General features: G+C 41.5%; 1 protein-coding gene across 3 annotated transcripts in view; it reads left to right on the top strand.

The window, feature by feature from the left end:
• Positions 1-17290, top strand: part of LOC123244207 (myomegalin-like) — a 254997-nt gene that overhangs the window by 38908 nt on the left and 198799 nt on the right. For all 3 annotated transcript variants that reach the window (XM_044672538.1, XM_044672537.1, XM_044672539.1), the window contains exon 4: positions 16749-16859. In XM_044672538.1, the coding sequence (XP_044528473.1) occupies positions 16749-16859 (111 nt within the window). The remainder of the gene's footprint in view (positions 1-16748; positions 16860-17290) is intronic.

Below are 17290 nucleotides of genomic sequence, written 5' to 3' on the forward strand. Positions count from 1 at the left end.
AAGGGGAAGGGGAAGGGGAAGGGGAAGGGGAAGGGGAAGGGGAAGGGAAGGAGAAGAGGGGCAGCTAGGCGACTCATTGGATAAAGAGCCAGGCCTGGAGATGATAGGTCCTCAATTCAAATATGGAGGTCTTTGGTTTAAATGTGGCCTCAAACACTTCCTGTGTGACCCTGGGCAAGTCACTTAACCCCAGTTACCTAACCCTTACAGTTCTTCTGCCTTGAAACTGATATTTAGTATTGATTCTAAGATGAAAGGTAAAGGTCTTTAAAAAAATTAAAAAGAAAGACGAGCAAAAGGATTTAATTTTGATAGATGGAGAGATGGATGTATGTTTTAGGCTAGGAGAATGAGCCAAAACATGGATGTAGGAAAGCAAAAAATATGTTGTGAGATCTATGAGTAGAATAATATTTTCAAATTGGGGGTGTGGGATGGTGAGTAGAGTCTGAGGGGATGTATACTTCAGGTATGACCACAGGATCATAATAATGTTTACATAAAGTTTTAAAGTTTGCAAAATGCTTTGCATCAATAATTTTATGTGAGCCTCACAGTATCCTTGTGCTGTAGTTATTACACTTATCGATCTCTTCAGGTTTTGTTATTGAGTCACTTTTAGTCCTTTCAGATTCTTTGAGACCTCATTTGGGGTTTTCTAAGGACAGGTACTAGATTTGAATTCCAGCTTTCTTGACTCCAGGCCCAGCTCAGAGTAGTTAAGCAACAAACCAAAGTTTGAGAAGCAGAATTTGAATCCAGGCCTTCCTCCAGCTATACCTAGCAGTCAATCCATTGCTCCAGGCCGTCATCTCATTCATTGTAGACCTCAGGGACTTAAATCCAGAAGGAACCAGAGAGGTCCCTGGAGGTCACTGATCTAATAACTTCATTTTACTTGCAGTTAACAATATCAAGAAAGGTTAAATTACTTGTCCACAGTCATACAGGTAGCAGATAACAGAGCAAAGATTTGGACCCAATCTTCTGCCTCTAGAGAACCTCCAAGCTCCCTTCCAGCAAAGAAATTCTGATGCTATGATTTTTGGCTTCAGCAAAAGGTTCCAATATGTAAATATATAGTGACAAAGAAAGCTGGAGACCTTGAATGCCAGGCTAAGGAGCTACCACTGTCTCCTGTAGGCAGTAGGAAATCACTGGAAGTTTTGTGCATGAATAAATCATAGTTGAATGATGAATAATATAGCAGCAATATTCAGAACACATTTTAGAGGGAATAAATATTTTTGAATTAAAACAAAGAAACCAGACATGGATAGACAGGGCATGAGGCAATAAAACCTAGGAATCAGGCAGCATCTGTGGGACAAACGGAGACAAGAAACACTTTGAAGAATCATCAGGGCTCAATGCTTTAGATGGGGGTGGGGATCAGTGAAGAAGAAAGAGAAGTCAAAGGTGACTCATAGGTTTTATGCTTGTGTGCCTGAGAAGGTGACAGTATAATTAATACATATAAAGAAGTCAGGAGGGAAAGCTAGCTCTGTGTGTGGTGGGAAATATGGGACTAGAGCTAGAGAAAAAGGTCAAGACTTCAGATTTGAAAATAATCCACATAAATGTCATAATGGAAACTCTAGAGTGGCTCCCTATGCCCTCTAGGATCAAATACAAATACCTCTGTGTGGCATTTTAAATTCATCACACAACCTGGCCCCCACCTATTTTCCTTTCTGTTCTTTTTTTTTTTTAAGCCCTTACCTTCTGTCTTAGAATCAATACTGTAGATTAAGGCAGAAGAGTCATAAGGGCTAGGCAATGGAGGTTAAGTGATTTGCTCAGGGTCATACAGCTAGGAAGTATCTGAGGCAAGATTTGAATTCAGGAATTCCCATCTTTAGGCTTGGCTCTCAAGTTCCAAACTATTTTCCAGTCTCTCTGTCTGCATATCCAACCGTCTCTGTCTCTGTCTCTCTCTGTCTCTCACTCTCTCTCTCTCTCTTTCTCTCCCTCCCCCCCTTTCTGTTTAGTCAAATTGGCCTTCCTGTACTTCTTCACTCATAACAACCCATCTCCCACCTCTGCCTTTGTATAAACTATTTCCCAACTCCTAAAATGGCATCTGTTCTTTCCTCTCCATTGTGAAGTTTTCTCCAAAGCTCAGTTCAAATGTTACCTCCTAAAAGAGACCTTTCTTGATTCTCTTCTCTTCCTTTCCCCACCCCTTAGTTCCCCAATGTAGGGACCGTATCATTTTTTTCTTTGTATCTCCAGCATATATTAGGCACTTAATAAATGCTGGTATTTTGATTGGTAAGATCAGTAGGAATAATGGAGAGAGTAAAGAGCAGAGGGGCAAGGACTGAAGAGGCAACTGGCAACAGATAGTAAGCTTTTGTTAAGTATTTACTACTTGCCAAGCCCAGTGCTAAGTGCTGGAGATAGAAATGCAAGAAAAAAAGAAAACTAGTCCCTATCCTCGAGGAGGTTACACTCCAATGGGGGATGAAAACCCACAAAAAGGAGCTGAAAAGATGGGCAAAAGGTAACCATTGGGCAACATGTCAAAATTTGGGAAAATAAGAAGAAAAGGATCCCTCCTCAAAATGGAAGCAATGAACAGAACTCACCAATGAGAGATAAGGGTGAAGAGAAGTTCCAGAGTGAGAAGATTGCAGGGACAGATGGATGCATAAGAAGGCCTCAGGGACTGAGGCGGTTGACATGTTGGCCAAGTCTATAAAGTCAGAAGCCAGCCAGGAAGGGAATGGCCATTGACTTGTGTCCACATGTGGGAGTTGAGAAGAAACTGAGAAGAAGCAGTCAGAGTAGTAGGAGAGGAAGAGAATTGTCTCAGAAGCCAAGGAAGAAGAATTGAAGAAGATATATTAGAAAAAGCTCATAAACAGTGTCTAATGCTACCAAGGAAGAGGAATGTGGGAATTTTGGAGTCAGATTGAAAGTTCTCTTGAAGGGGTGTGTGTGTGTGTGTGTGTGTGTGTGTGTGTGTGTGTGTGTGTGTGTGTGTGTGTGAGAGAGAGACAGAGAGAGACAGAGAGAGACAGAGAGACAGAGAGACAGAAGGGTGGGAGGTAGGGAGAACTGTTCCTTTACATTTCCTCCTCCAGCAACCTTGATTTAAACACTTCTCTCTGGTTCCTCTCACTGCTTCCTGAAAGTCTCATTTGTTTACCTTCTTTGAGATTTTGTTCACATAAAGCCTTCCCTCAACCTGAAATGCATGCCCCTTTCTCTACCTACCTTCATGCCTCTACCTCCCCCACAATGTCTCCTTTATCCAAAAACCTCCAGCAAAGACAGCTGCAAGTACATACTATTTATAGCCAGAAGCTGGGCTTACTCTGGCGGTCTGAGTTCAGCCACAGTGAGTCAGCCTGTTGGGAGCCTAACCCATCCTGGCAAACTTTTCCACTTGGACTATGGTTTAATTGTGTGTGTTTTGGAAATGTTACCATTCGGACTATTTTCCTCACCTCACCCTCTCCCATGGAAATTTTGGATATTCTATGCCCAGTTTTTCGGCACTAGATCTGGATTACTTTATGATCGATTTCAGGTTGGGTTCTCTGTGTTTTCTGGAGTGTCTCTTGAATTCAGTCGTAAGAAAAATTTCCAAGCATGATTTCACCAGAAAACAATTTGCATGTCCAAATCACAAAGACCCAAATGTCTCATTCCCCTTAGACTCTGACATTCAAAAAGTCAGCCAGTAACCAATGCTCCAAGGAACCATCACTGGTCACTGGGCATGTTTCCTCTGTTGATTCAGATCAGAAGCCCTCTGTGACGCTGTCAATGATGTTTGAGAGTTTCTGTGGCTGAAAAATTAATCATCCTCTGGCCAACCTGGTGAGGAGTCTCCCCAAACTTAGCTAGGCTGGCCCTCGCCCAGTAGATATACAGTTCAGCACCAGACCCCTGTCCTCAAAACCTTTCCAATTTGGTAGGACTTGGCAGAATTTGTCCTCCATTGGCATGACTTTCTAGTAACCAGTCACTTCCCTACAATGATGACGAATTAGAGGAGGCTTTAGTGGAGGTAATAACCAATAGAGAGAATGGAGCCCTAAACATGGAATAGCCAAGTAGAGGGTTCCCCCTCTCTTTTTCAAATGTACACACTCAGATTATCTTCAAGATTTCTTGAGACTCTAACTTATAATTGTAAGTCTTGATCCAGAGGTCTCTGGGTTTAAAAAAATCCAAACAATTTCTTTGTAGATTTTTTAAAAATCTCTTACCTATGATCGGGGATGCAGACTCTAAAAGATCACCCTAGTGCAAATATCAATAATATGGAAATAGGCCTAATCAGTGATACATGTAAAATCCAGGGGAATTGCATGTCAGCTATGGGAGGAGAAGGGGAGAGGGGGAAGGGAAAGAACATGAATCTTGTAACCGTGGAAAAATCTTCTAAATTAATTAATTAAATAACTTTTGACACCTTCCCCCCCAAAAAAACCTCTTACCTTCCATCATAGAATCTGTGTCTTGGTTCCAAAGTAGAAGAGCGGTAAGGGCTAGGCAATGGGGGTAAAGTGACTTGCCCAGGGTCACACAGCTAGGAAGTATCTGAGGCCAAATCTGAACCCAGGACCTTCTAGGCTTGACCCTCAATCCACTAAGCCTCCTACCTGCCCCTTCTCTGAAGAATTTTAGTAATTTCTATGTATCAAGCTTTCCATTGAGGAGAACTTGTAACTGCAAATCAAATCAACAGATATTTGTGTTCTGTTGATTATGTGGTGTGCCACATAAGAGGCCTGTGAAGGGTACTCAAATGAATGAGGCAGAAAACTTTTAAGGTTTTTGCTTCAAGGAATTTACATGGTTGAACATAGGAAAGAAATACTTGAAACAGTGACTGACAGCAAACACAATGGCAAAACTCAATCCTGAAGAGAAGAGCAGCAGAAAAGATGTTACACTTGTATAATTAGTTGCCAAATGAATGCTACACACTGTACATCCTTGAAGATAACCAAAGTCAGAAAGGGCTCATTGGCCAAGGATGGGTAGGCAAGCATTCGAGGATAGGTCTTGAATTCAAATGCTTTGTAAAAACTATTTTTAAAAATTACAAATTAACTAGAATCAAGAAAGACAAATGTTCAAACAAAATAATGAGTAAAATCCCAAATTAAACCATATCATCTAGATCAGTGATGGGCAAACTTTGTTAAAGAGGGGGCCAAAGGAAAGGAAATGCTCATCTGTCAGTCTATTTCTAAGGCAACTCTTTCAAAGTTTCATTGTATAGTATCCTACTCATTATATTCTTCAGATTAGGAATAATGTCATGAGGCTGGATAGAACATTTCAGGCCCTCCCTCACCCCCCCATTTGGCCCACGGGCCATACTTTGCCCATCACTGATCTAGATAGTATTTTAATTGGAAAAGAGAAATTTACAAAATAATAACCAATACTAATTTATTTATGCCCAATCTCCTGTGTTTTTCCCATATATATTTATACATTATTTTTTTTTTTTTGCTGTGTGTGTGTGTGTGTGTGTTTTTTTAATCAGGAAACAGGTAGGTGGTACAGTGAATAGGTTAGGAGCCCAAATTAGGAAGTCCTAATTTCAAATCCAGTCTCAGATACTCACTATCTCTGTGACTTTGGGCAAGTTAGTTAACTCTGTTTGCCTCAGTTCCTCATCTGTAAAATGAGCTGGAGAAGGAAATGAGAAACCGCTCCAATATCTTTGCCAAGAAAACCCCAAATGGAGCCACGAAAAGTCAGATCTGACTGAAAACAACACAACCATACAGTTGTAGTCATTGTGTATACCTGTTCTCATTTTACTGTTGCATCCCTTTTGTATCACTTTGTATAAAACTTTTTAGTCTTCCTGCTTTTTTCTCATGCTTTAATAAGGCAATAATAATAATAGCTGGCCCATAAAAAAGCTTTAAAACCTTACAAGGTGTTGGCATGCATTGCTTCATTTGTTATTTACGACAGCCTATTAAGGGAGATAGAGCGAGCTTTGGGATTTTCATTTTATGGTAAGAACACTGGGACTCGTTGAATATCTTGCCCATGATCCCTCATTTGAAGATGTTTCTTCAGTCTTAAAGAAAACAAGGGATTCTGAGGGGAACAGTTGAGGATGGAGTATATTCTAGGATGGGACACAGCCATAGGAAAGGTCCAGAGACTAGAGGTGTGTGAGGAATAGTTGGAAGATGTTTGGCTATAACTTGGTATATGAGAAAGAGAATGAGAGATGTATAATCAAACTGGAAATGTAAGGTGAGATCGAGGTGCAAAGGGCTTTGCTTTCTTTAAATGCCAAACAGAGGAGTATAGATTCAATTCTAGAGATAATAGGGATTGCTGGAGTTTATCGAATAGGGGCAATGTGTAGTCAACCCTGTGCTTTAGGAAAATCACCGTGGCTCCTCATAGGGATGGAATGGCACGGGGAGAGATTAGTCAAGGAGACCAATTAGGAGGCTGTTTCAATAGTCCAGGCAACCGGCGATAAAGGCCTGGATTAGAATTGTGGCTATGTAGATAGAGAGAAGGAGTTAGTGTGAGTGATGCTGTGGAGGTGGAAACAGGATTTGGCAATGGACCGGATATGTGGGGTGAGTGAGAAGTCAAGGATGACGCTTTAAAATCTGGGTGACTGCAAGGATCAAGTTGTCCTCAACAGAAATAGAGAAAAGAGGTGGGTTTCTGGGAAGAATTAATGAGTTCTGTTTTAGATGTGTTTAGTTTGAACTGCCTCTGAGTCATTTAGTTTGAAATGTCTAATGGGAAGTTAGTGATGTAGGACTAGAGCTTGAAGAGAGATACTAGGGCTAAATATATAGGACTCAGTCATTGGCATAGAAGAAATGAATGAAAATCATTTATTCAGTTCTGACTGTGTTTCAGACACAGTACAAAATGCTGGCAATACAGCTTCCAAAGAGCTTCCATTCTGATAGGGGAAAAGAAAAGATACAGGGGGAATGGTGACCTGAGAGATTGTTTTAGTCTAGGGCCGATGAATGGAGACATAAGGCAATTAACTGACGTATCCTTTCCAGAAAGGTTTGTGCTGGTTTGATTACTGTTCCTAGAACAAGAAAAAGCAGTGAGGAAGGGTTCTTGAGCTAGATATGGTGAGAATTTATTTTTAATATACTATATTATTTTTATATCAGGGTCCTAGATCATAAAGGTTATATTAGGGAGAATTTCAGTCTATAGATTAGAGCAATCCAAAACCAGAATGGGCTGACTTGGGGAGGTATTATATAGTCACTGGAGGTCTTTAAGCAAAGACTGAATTACCACTTGTTGGAAGTGGTCTAGAGGGATTCTTTTTGTTCAAGTATGGATTGGATTAGATGGTCCACCAGGTGCTTTTCTCTCAAACATTCCATGGTTCTGTATGCTTTCTCCTAGTGGAGTGTAAATAGCTTGTCCTTGTTTTTATCTCCATCATTTGGCACAGTTCTTGCATGTGCTGGTAGCTCATGGATCACTGGAGTACTAGTCATAGTTGGACAGTGATAGTGTGGAAAAATCTATGGCTATCGACTTTCTACCTATTTAATCTTTAAGACTAGAGTTTTCCCTTTATAAATTTAGCGGCTATGATATTTGGATTTTTAAGTATAATCTCTATTTCAGAAGCTTCTCTCTTACACAACTTACAGGGCCTATCCCTTCCCTTGGAGGAATTTCTAAACCCTGGCTTGAGGTCTTCACCCAGGGAAAACACAACTTAGCACCCTACAGGGCTCTAACTCTCCTTGAAAGTATGCACATACAAAACGACAGAAGGGAAATTTCATCAAAAATTTAAAAGTAGATTCATTAAAAAAAAAAAAGACATTCTCTAATGAGTAACCCTTTCCCCAAAAATTTATGTCATCTCTTTTGATTACAGTAATGACTAGGCAGGTTCTTCCCTTGCTGTTCTTAATTGATATCAAAAGGCACAGATCCTCCTATAGGCTTCAGTGACATCCTGTGCTTTCAATAATGGCTCCTTTTACAGTTCCAATAGCTCCCACCAGGAGGTGTCAGACACTGCTCTTCAGAAGTGGATTCTCCTCCAGATCTCAATGGCTCCCAATGGGTGGCAACAGACATCATGGTCACTCAAGGCACTGGGGGCTACAGACCTCTTACCAAGGTTATTCTTCTTTGCTCAGCTATTATTACCACTACTACTACCACTACCACTACCATCACACTACTACTCCTAGTACTAGTACTACTACTAGTACTACTACTAGTATTAGTACTATCACTAGTAGTGATACTATTTACTATGTACTATTAGTACTGTCACTAGTAGTAGTAATATTTACTAGTACTAGTAGTACTACTAGTAGTAGAACTATTTATGACTACTAGTTCAGTATACCAGAATACTAGTACAAGTACTACTACTACCACCACTACTACTACCAGAGTGCTATGAGCACTAGTGTCCTCATATTAAAAATAGGATAAGTACTACTACCACTAGACCCACCACCACTACTATTACTATTACTTCTACTACTACCACCACCAGCATCACCACCAGCACCACCACTACTGCTGTTGCTTCTCCTGCCACCACTGCTACTCCTACCACCACTGACAATACTCTCTTGTCTTGTAAAAGTTTACTAATGGGAAGAAAAAACCTGCCAATAAAATTAGAACCTATCATCATTAATTTACTTTAGCAACCCATTCTAGAGTTAACTGTGAGGTCTCCAAATCTAAAAACACTCTTCCACCTTGAAATCCAGAAGAGGAATTCTCTCCTCAAAGAAACCCATCCTTATTTTTCAGGTTACAGAGCACCCCAATTTCTTCTTAATTAAAGTCCCAAGCATATTAGCTGAGGTCTTTAAAAATCTTTAAAAATCTGGTTCCAGGCTTCTCTCTCACCCCAACAAACACATACAACTCCCCTTCATGAACTCTTTGTTTGATCCAAATTGGCCTATGAGTTTGTTCCTTGGAATTCCATCTTCCTTCCATGAGCCTTTGCACATGTTGTCTCCCTTGCCTGGAATGCACTTGCTCCTTACCCCTATACCCCTTGTATACCTACATTCTTTTAGGTCTAAGCTAATTAGTCTTTCCAAATCCAACTAGTAGTTCTCTCTTCCTTCTCATCTTATAATATATTTATTTAACCTATTTATATGCTATATCCTACCCACTCCTTTCCCCCTTCTCAGCCCCATCCCACCCCACCCCTATAGAACAGAAGCTTCTTGAGGACAGGAACTATTTTTCATTTTGTTTTTGTGTCCTCATCATCCTTCACAGTGCCTTATATACAATAGAAATGTAATAATTGTTTTTGAATTTACTGGATTTGATAGGGAAAAGGAAAGGGAAAAGCTTTCAATTTTAATAAATGGAATCAGTTGGTGTGTTATGGGTCAATCTTTGCTCTGAATTGCAGGAACTCAGCAAATTATTTTCCTGGTCTGGGAGCACAAGGGAAAGAATGCTGAACTTGGAATCCAGAGGACCTGAGTTCAAATCCTTTATCTGTCACTTACTATCTCCATGAGACCATGGACAATTCACTTAGTCTCTCCAGGTCTCAGTTTCTTCATTTGAATAAGGAGGGGATTGGATTAAATGAGCTCCATGGTCCTCTCACATTCTAGATCTATGTTCCCATGATCCTAAATATGGGCTATTTGACATATCCCAGTTCTGCTATTGTTGCTTGTGGCTAGAACTGATAAAAGTTCAGCTTAGAGCCTTTTTATTCTGTGCAGCCCACATGACTGCCACCCCCAGTATTAATTTCAGCATCACGTCTATTTTTGGTGGCTAGGGAAGTTGTTGTTTATCTTTTGGGAGGTGTTTTTGTTTTATATAGTTCATAGGCATCTAATGTGATACCTTAATATTCTGGGATTGGGGGTGGTTGGTGTCTGTGTCTGAAGAAAGGGACCGGGTAGGGATATCATCTGAATCCTTCATAAGTTTACCATGTGATGAACCTGGCTAATTAATGCAGGATTTGTTTTTTGGACTGATGTAATGATTCTTTTGTTGTCTGTCCTATCATTAGTCCTGTTAATTCAAGAAAGGACTGTGGAGAAGATAAAATCCTTAGTGGGATAGTTGCAGAGGTTTGGATGGGAAAGTGGATATACTTGTGGTGTTTCTTGAATATTTTAAATACTGCTGGGATTTCAAGGATTAGATAGAGATTTTAGAAGGTTTAATGGAAGGAGCATAGGATTGGTTTAGGCTATAGTCTCGTTTTTGCTCCTAATTTATTCTACAACCCTGAGTAGGAAAATTTTGCTTAAGTGCCAGTGGCTGACTGGGCTGGTCTTGCAGACAATAAGGTCCCCACCCAGTGACACATCTTTCCCTTTCCCAGTACTCTTCTGGGGCTCTACTACAAGCAAAATGATTGAGATCTCTTTTACAATTGCCACTGGTTAGATAAATTATTGTGGATAATGATAATAATGATGAAAATAATAATAAAAATAATAGCTAGCATTTATAGAGTGGTTTAAGGTTTGAAAAGCACTTTGCTAGCATTATTTCATTTTATCCTCACAACAGTGCTGGGGGTAGGTGCTGTTATTATCATTCCAGTTTAACAGATGAGGAAACTTAGGCATACTGACCCCTACAGGCTGAGTACTGACTTGGAAAACCACATATTGACGTCATCTATCTTCTATTTTATTTCATTAATTTTGTTAAATATTTCCCAGTTACATTTTCACTGGCTCAACCTTTACTCAGGAGTGTTGTCCCATGTTCTCAGGTGATTTGACACCTTTGTTCTAGGTGCCATCAAAGCAAGGATGAAGAGGGTGATTCCAAGTCTGTCAAATCTAAACAAAGAAAAACAGTAGAGTTGTACATCTGGAAGTCATTTGGGTAGAGGTGATAACTGAATACATGGGAGCTCATGAGATTATCAAGAGAGAGAAATTCATTGCCACTGTTTAGATGGTATTGGGCAAATACTTTGCTGGGCCTCAATTTTCCTCCACTGTGAAATAAAGAGGTTGGACTGGATGGTTTTTAAAATTCCTTCTAGATCTAGACCCATGAGCAGAGTGTAGAGAAAAATATGGAGATCCAGGACAGAACCTTGGGATATATCTATAATAGTGAGACATGGCATGATGATATGGCAAAGAAGAATGAGAAAGATGGTCAAATGTGTTGGAGAAGAACCAAGAGAGAGAAGTTTCCTGAAAACCCAGAAAGAATGCTCAAGGATCAATTGCTTCAGAGAGGCCAAGAAGTATAAGAACTTAGAAAAGGCCACAATATCTCTAAAACCCACCTCACCATGTTGTCATAGAGCTTAAATAAGATAGTATACAGAGAACAGAGTGGACAGAAGAGCAACTAGGCAGTGGAGTGGATAGAGCATTGGGCTTGCAATCAGGAAGACTCCTCTTCAAGAGTCCAAATCCAGCCTCAGGCACTTACTAGCTATGTGACCCTGGGCAAGTCACATAACCCTGAAACTGAGTTTGCCTCAGTTTTCACATCTATCAAATGGACTAAAGGAGGAAATGGCAAACTGTTCTAGTATCTTTGCAAAGAAAACCCCAAACGGGTCACAAAGAGTTAGGCATGACTAAAACAACTTAAAAAAATACAGATAGTACCTTGCAACTCTTTAATTGCTCCATAAGTGTTCTATTCCAAAAGCTAGAAAGGACAGTGTGGTGGCTGAGTTGAATATGTCATCAAAAATAGTTGTTCTTTTAAAAAACTGACATGGGGAGGGGGGGGCAGCTGGGTGGCTCAGCTGGGTGGATTGAGAGCTAGACCTAGAGACAGGAGGTCCTAGGTTCAAATCTGGCCTCAGACACTTCCCAGCTGTATGGGCAAGTCACACACAGTATCGATTCCAAGACAGAAGGTAAGGGTTTTTAAAAAAAATAAAAACCTGACATGATCATCAGGCTATATCACAGGGTTATGACACTTAGCTGCTGTGCAACAATCCAGGTATTATCACCATTGGCCAATATTAGGAGCTATTTCCAGTCTGGAACTCCATAACTTAGGGGAGATGGGAAGATGAAATTAGGGAGGAAGCAAGAGAGCCATAAATTGCTACAAAAAAGCCTGCAATGGGGATTAGGCAAATATTTTAGACTTCTATTTTGTAAGGATAAATTGTATTTCCCTTGTTTAAAAATTTATAACGACTCCCCATTGCTTGGAGGAACAAATCCAAATTCTTCACTGTCCATAAAAAGTGAAGGCTGTCCATAGAAAGAATCCATCTTATGTCTCTAATTTTCTCTCTCTTCAGGCAGCACCTTTCGCTAGAGCCATGCCAGTCTTCTCACCCTTTTCAGACCACACCTCCAGGCTTTTCTCTCACTTTCCAACTCAAAAACCTTCATGGGCTGCCTTTGGCCTCTGTCCTAGCATTTAAGGCTTTCTATAAACCGACTCAGTATGTTCATACAGATCCCCCTGGTGAATTAATGAATAGCATTAATAAAGAGTAGCATTAATAAAGCATTTACTGTGTGCCAACCTGAACCAGAGGATAAAGATCCCACACATGTTTCATCGAGGCCACGCAACCTTGGGGGAGGGGGTCTGACTTCTTGTTGCATAGTCTCAGAGACTTTTTTTTAAACCCTTACCTCCAGTCTTGTAGTCAATACTGTGTATTGGCAATGGGGGTCAAGTGACTTGCCCAGGGTCACACAGCTGGAAAGTGTCCAAGGCCAGATTTGAACCCAGGACCTCCCGTCTCTAGGCCTGGATCTCCATCCACTGAGCTACCCAGCTGTCCCCTCAGAGACGGTTAATGAAGGACTCATCTTGCTCCCTCAGATGCAAATGCAGAAAAAGCCACCGCGAGTGCTAAATCAGGTCATTTTGAAGACAGGAACAGTTCTAGTTATTCAGCCAATGAAAAAAGGCTCCTTCTGTCCACATGGTAGGACAACACAGAATGTCTATGCATGCTCTAGTCCTGTGATTCTAACCCTCTAGTCCTCATACAGCTTCCTTCCAGCCTATCACAAAGAGAGATACAATCTCAGGTGGTCTAGGAATGTGCCAGATCCACATTATTCACATAAAGTCCAACTCAAGATCCATCTCCTCCAGAAAGACTTCCCTAAAGACTCCAGCCTTTATTAAATGCTCCCTTCCATAGCACTTAGAGCAATGTCAACCTTTTTCATTAGCACTTTGTACTTAGAAGTTATGCCAGTCATTTTGGTTCTTTATTAAGTCCAAATGAACTAGAGTTGGAAAAGAACTCAGAGGTTGTCTACCTCTCACTTTGCAGAAAAGGAAACTGAGGATCCAGGAGATACGAAATGACATAGCAATAGTAAATTGTAGAGTCAAGATTATATATTGTCTATATAACTTAAATTTGTACACAAGTTAAAGTACTGCCCAGCCTACTCCCTTTTCATCATTATAGTCTTTTAACACATCATTGTTCAGTCCTTTCAGTCGTGTCCAACACTTCATGACACCATTTTCGAGTTTTCTTGGCAAAGATACTGCAGTGGTTTGCCATTTCCTTATCCAGCTCATTTGGCAGTTGAAGAAACAGAGACAAACAGGGTTAAGTGACTTGCCCAACATCACACAGCTGGCAAGTGTCTGAGGCCAGATTTGAACTCATGAAGATGAGTCTTACTGATTCTAAGCCCAATGCTTTTCCCACTACACTGCCTAGTTGCCCTTCTGTACACTCTATTCTCTGTATACTATAGTGGTCTACTTGCTGTTCCTCCCCCATGATGTTCCATCTTCTTTCTCTGTTTTTGTATTGGTAGTTCCTTATGCCTGGAATGTCCTCCTTCCTAATCTCTGATTCTTATAATCCTTGGCTTCAACTCAAATGCGGCCTTCTCCTGCAGGAGTCCTTTTTCAGTTTCCCTTGCTCCTTGTGCCTTCCTTTCTAAGGCCACTTCTATGTATATGTTTTCTCCTCTATTAGAATGTAAACTCCTTGGGGATAGCTGGGTACCCAGTGGATTGAGAGAGCCAGGTCTAGAGACAAGAGATCCTGAATTCAAACCCAACTTCAGACACTTCCTAGCTGTGTGACCCTGGGCAAGTCATTTGACCCCCATTGCCTAGCCTTTACCGATCTTCTGCCTTGGAACCAATACACAGTATTGATTCTAAAATGGAAGGTGAGGGTTAAAAAAAAAAAAAAAAAGAAAAAAAAGGATGTTAGTTCCTAAAAGGCAGTAACTGTGTTTGGGGGGTTTTTTGCACCTGCATCTTAGCACAGTGCCCAGCACATTCTAAACACCTAATAAATGCTTATTGATTGATGAAAAATTATGGAATTGGTGTTTATGTGTATGTGTTGTGCCAACGAGATCGTTAGAGTCTAGAGGCAAGGGCCGTGTGATTTACCCATTTTAGCATCTTCTGAGATACTTTGCACAGTGCTGTTCCCATAGCTCCAAAATATACCGGAATACAGTAGTTAGTGCTCCAAAAGTACTTGAGTGAATGCTTGAAGTTTGGGGAAGCCATGTGGACTGGGGAGATAGTGTATGGGAGAGGCAAGATGTACTAAAGACCTTGATGATGAAAGATTTCATCTTCTTGAACCCGTTTTCCCTCCCCAAGCCCATGTGCTTGGCATCTTGTCAGTGGGCTTGTCTTTCAGTCACCTTCCCTGTTCCTTGTGATGTGCTGTAAATAATACTTCCTGCCTAGGTCGCAGCTGTCATTCAAAGCCCTTAAGCTGCAGTATCTGGAGATGAGATCTTGGCTTCATTTGACAGGTGAGGGAGTTAAAGCATGGTGCCAGAGCGGGTGGGGCTGGCTGAAAGCTCTGCTCTCCTGGCTAATTGCTTCATGTGCCATTATTTTGTTTGGGGTCCTTTTCATGCCTTTCCCCAGAGAGGATCCCTGGGCAATCTTCCCTTCGGGAGTTTGCGTAAATCCTAAATTGTAGATTTAGAAAGTTTGAACATTTGAAACCGAAAGAGGGAAAACAGCTCTTTGCTTCAAAATATAAAGAGAAAACACAGGATTTAGAGAGCAATATTAGAACCATGGACTTAAAGCTAGAGGGTACCATGGAGATCATTCTGCCCACTACCCTCCCTTTACAGATAATAGGATCATAGATTTAAAGTTGGAATCAATCATTGTGTATTTATTATCCACCTACTATGTTCTAGGCTCTGCCTTAGGTGTTGGGCTTAAAAATATGGTGAATCTGGGGGCAGACAGGTGGCTCAGTGGAATGAGAGCCAGGTCTAGAGATGGAAGGTCCTGGGTTCCAATATGGCCTCAGACACTTACTAGCTGTGTGACCCTGGGCAAGTCACTTAACCCCCATTGCCTAGTCCTTACCATCCTTCTGCCTTAGAACCGATATATAGTACAGAACAATACACAGTATTGGTTCTAAGGCAGAAGGTAAGGGTTTAAAAAAAACCACAATGAATCCACATTCACAAGGAGTTTATATTCTAATGGAAGTGGAGAGGGGTAGAGATAGCACACACACACACACACACACACACACACACACACACACACACACACATATATATTAATACATATATATATAATACAAAGTAGTTAATATGCTTCAAACCTTTAACTTCATAGATGATGCCTTTTGAGCTAGAAGAGACCTTAGAAGACATCTAATCCAATCCCTTCATTTTACGGATTAGGAAACTGAGACTATAAAGGGGGAAGCAACTTGCCTTTGGGTCCTACAGCTACTCAGTGGCTGAGCCAAGAATTGAATGCAGGCTTTCTGACCCCAAATTCGGTTCTCTTCCTTCCTCGTTTTGAATCAGCCAGCGTTCAAATATCCACTCTACTACTTACTACTTGTTTCACCTTGAAGCTAAGACGTTGCTTTGCCCCTCTGGATTGGTTCGCCATTTGTAAAATGAGATGGTTTTATTAAACAGATTTCTAACATCCCTTCTATTTCTACATCCTCCGATCTTATGATAGATGATGAAAGGTCCCGTAGGGAGCTGCCTCTGTGTGTATGTGTCTGTGTTTGTGTGTGTGTTACATATATATTGATTTTTCTGAGGAAAGGCCTTGTGATCACAGAAGGAAACTGGAATCCCTTCTGGATAATGAAATTTAGTAGCGGCCCTTTGAGAATCCCTTTGAGAGAAAGCACGCATTTGGCATATGGCCCCATGTTTAGCAGGCTCTCTTGCCCAGGTCTCTTCTTTTTGTCATCCTCCTTTCGTCTATACTACTCAGACCACTGTCCCCACCTCTCTCCTGCCCCTTCTCTTGGCGTCTTCCCTTTCTCTCTCCCAGCCCCATTTTCTGATTTCCTGGAAGCTTCTGTGCTCCAGTCCCCACTCTCTTCAGAGGAGCTGTTAATTGCCTCCAGTTGGGCCAGTGGGGCTCTGGGAGGGTGACAGTCGATTCCTCGCCTGGGATCAGATAACACCACTTGTGTCTGAGTTCATGCAGCATGTTCCCCCTGTCAGGGATTCCACAAATATCTCTCCGAGGTAAAAAAGGAAAGCAAGCTGAACTCTGGCACCCAGCGTGAGCCGCTAAATCCCAAGCAGGGCTGTGGAGAAAGCAGGCAGCTCAGGAGCATGTGTCCATAGTGCCCTCGCCCCTCTTGCCGGCCCGGACCACCCCCCTCGCCGGCCAGCCTGTCTCCTTCCGTAACTTCCCCTCTGGCTTGATTTATGCCACTATTACTTTGACATGTTCCTCGGGTGAGCGGGGGGACTGGTGATGCTCCGCCACATGGGTTGCCCACCATGTCTAATGGATATCGTACTCTGTCCCAGCACCTCAATGACCTGAAGAAGGAGAATTTCAGTCTCAAGCTGCGCATCTACTTCCTGGAGGAGCGCATGCAACAGAAGTATGAGGCCAGCCAGGAAGACGTCTACAAAAGGGTGAGTGAAGTGGGACCTGGGCCTTTCCTGCTTCAGGGAAAAATCCTGGCCGGAGCATTGCATGGGGCCAGGCATGGGAAGCACAGTTCAAGATGGGCTTGCTTAGTCTCACTAAGCTAATTCTGGCTCTTTTCAGTTCTTTTTGATCCATCAGGATCTGGAAGTCATAAAGGTGTGTGTGTGTGTGTGTGTGTGTGTGTGTGTGTGTGTGTGTGTGTGTGTGTGTGTGTGTGTAAGTGTGACAGGTGGAGAAAGAAGGAAGAGAAATGGGTTCACTGTGAAATTCAGTGAAGATAAGAGGAGGACGGAAATGGTTATATAACTGAACACCTCATGTTTTGCAGTCAGTGACTTGGAAAATTTGGGTGTTAGAGAGACTGAGTGGTTCGTTTCTGCCCAAAGAGGAAAAGGAAGCAGAATCCTAGAATTTG

The sequence above is a fragment of the Gracilinanus agilis genome, chromosome 4 (assembly GCF_016433145.1).
Source record: "Gracilinanus agilis isolate LMUSP501 chromosome 4, AgileGrace, whole genome shotgun sequence".
NCBI lineage: Eukaryota > Metazoa > Chordata > Mammalia > Didelphimorphia > Didelphidae > Gracilinanus > Gracilinanus agilis.